We start from the raw sequence: 1594 nt of genomic DNA on the forward strand, positions 1-1594 counted from the left end.
ATGTTTACATTTAGTCCACAAGAAAAAAATAGCTCAAATTATTAAAATAACCCCCAATAATTTCAGCTATTTTTTTTCTTGTGGACTAAATGTAATCAGATACAAATACTCAAAAACAACAACAACAAAAAACCAACTGGTGTGTGAAAATTTACACTAGGTCATTACTTGCTCTGTACACAATTTGTAAAAGATGATTTGAGGAATAGTTTGAGATATTAATAGATTATGACCTGTTTGAAAACTTTCACCACAAAAGACCTGTTTCCCCATTTTCCGCAGTAGACCTCGGCGCACACGCTCGATCCTATTTTTAAGTCCTGGTGGAAATGTCTCGTTCCCTCTATGACGTCAGAATATGTGATGAAATACTTCTGTTTTTCACCTGAAATGGACAAAAAAGGTTTAATCTCAAATCCTTATGAAACCACTCAAAACAGAAATGAAACTTTCTACCTAATATCTACAAAGAAAGATATGGTTAGTACTGAATTACAGCTACATGTACAATAATGCCAACTGACACAAAGACAATGAAGGTCGATTTTAAATGCGCTTGTACGAATTACCTTTAACAGACACAGACTCTGGATAAAGAGCTGAAATTTGACAGGACTTCTCAGTGTTTGGCAGATACTGATCGGAAAATGAAAAATACAGATAGAGTGAAATATGAAAACATAATATATAAACATAATGCGACTAAATAAGCAAAAACAAAACTGCTCAGTTTGCGAGTGCGAGTTTATTCTTGCTTTCTAACACACCTAAACCAGAATAAAGTCAAGCATCTGACCAGCATCTGCTTTAAAAATCTGCAGGTTGATAACAGCATCAAAAAAGACATTACCGTGGCAAAGAGAGGGGGTGAGGATGACTTCAGTTTGCATGAGTCTAGAAAAAAATCAAATATGTTTGATTACGGTTTGTTATACAGTGCTTTCAAAGCAACATCACTAGCAGTTTCATTATATGTTGTCTTTTGATAGATTGCGGTTTTGTGGGTGATATGATTGTTAGAATTGCAGTGTGGTTTACATGCACCGCTGTGGTTATTTAAATCGCATGTTTTGTTTTGCTTCGCTTTACAGTTCACTTCATATTTATGTTTATCAGGTTCCTCTTTAAAATAAAATATATATTACAACTATAATAATGCTATGTACTATAGAAAGCTTCTATTACTTAAAAGAGGAAGCTGTGTAGGCAGTAAAATGTAAACAATCCCTACAAGACTACCAGCCAATATATTAGTTACTTAACATTATCGCTAATAAAACTATAAATTATACTATACATTTTTTTTGCCATTTCAAATTATTTTTCTTAAGTAAATTATTGTCTACTGTAGACTACAATAACTGTAGTAGTCTTATGATTAAGATGAAGATGTTACCTTGCGACTGGAAAAGACTCCTGGCTCGAGTGTGACCCATCTCATCCAGAACCTTCAAAAGATCCCCTACTGTTTTATTCTGCTGGGCCCACAACCACATGAGCTCTTGTGTCGGACTTTTCCCAGCAGCCACATACATTTCAGTACATCTCACTTCCAGCTGACTGGGAAGGATGTGAGTAGCTGTAATGAATCAGA

General features: G+C 34.8%; 1 protein-coding gene across 1 annotated transcript; it reads right to left on the reverse strand.

Annotated features, from left to right (window-relative positions):
* Positions 1-218: 218 nt before the first annotated feature.
* LOC107736463 (interleukin-1 receptor-associated kinase 3-like) lies at positions 219-1581 on the reverse strand. The gene is made up of 4 exons (XM_016547868.1): positions 1397-1581; positions 851-894; positions 570-636; positions 219-385 (listed from the first exon to the last, which is right to left on the reverse strand). Exons 1-4 carry the CDS (start codon positions 1533-1535, stop codon positions 219-221), a joined length of 417 nt encoding a protein of 138 aa, XP_016403354.1. The 5' UTR covers positions 1536-1581.
* Between the last annotated feature and the right edge of the window lie 13 nt (positions 1582-1594).

Source organism: Sinocyclocheilus rhinocerous, unplaced genomic scaffold (genome assembly GCF_001515625.1).
Source record: "Sinocyclocheilus rhinocerous isolate Xijiao unplaced genomic scaffold, SAMN03320098_v1.1 C36718010, whole genome shotgun sequence".
In the NCBI taxonomy this organism is placed as follows: domain Eukaryota; kingdom Metazoa; phylum Chordata; class Actinopteri; order Cypriniformes; family Cyprinidae; genus Sinocyclocheilus; species Sinocyclocheilus rhinocerous.

Bases quoted from the DNA above. Each gene is read 5' to 3' on its own strand.
- LOC107736463 (XM_016547868.1), bottom strand. From the start codon at position 1,535: ATGTATGTGGCTGCTGGGAAAAGTCCGACACAAGAGCTCATGTGGTTG. The intron at 895-1,396 runs GTAACATCTTCA...ATTTTTTTCTAG, and splicing joins GAGTCTTTTCCAGTCGCAAG to ACTCATGCAAACTGAAGTCA. The intron at 386-569 runs GTAATTCGTACA...TGTCCATTTCAG, and splicing joins AGAGTCTGTGTCTGTTAAAG to GTGAAAAACAGAAGTATTTC.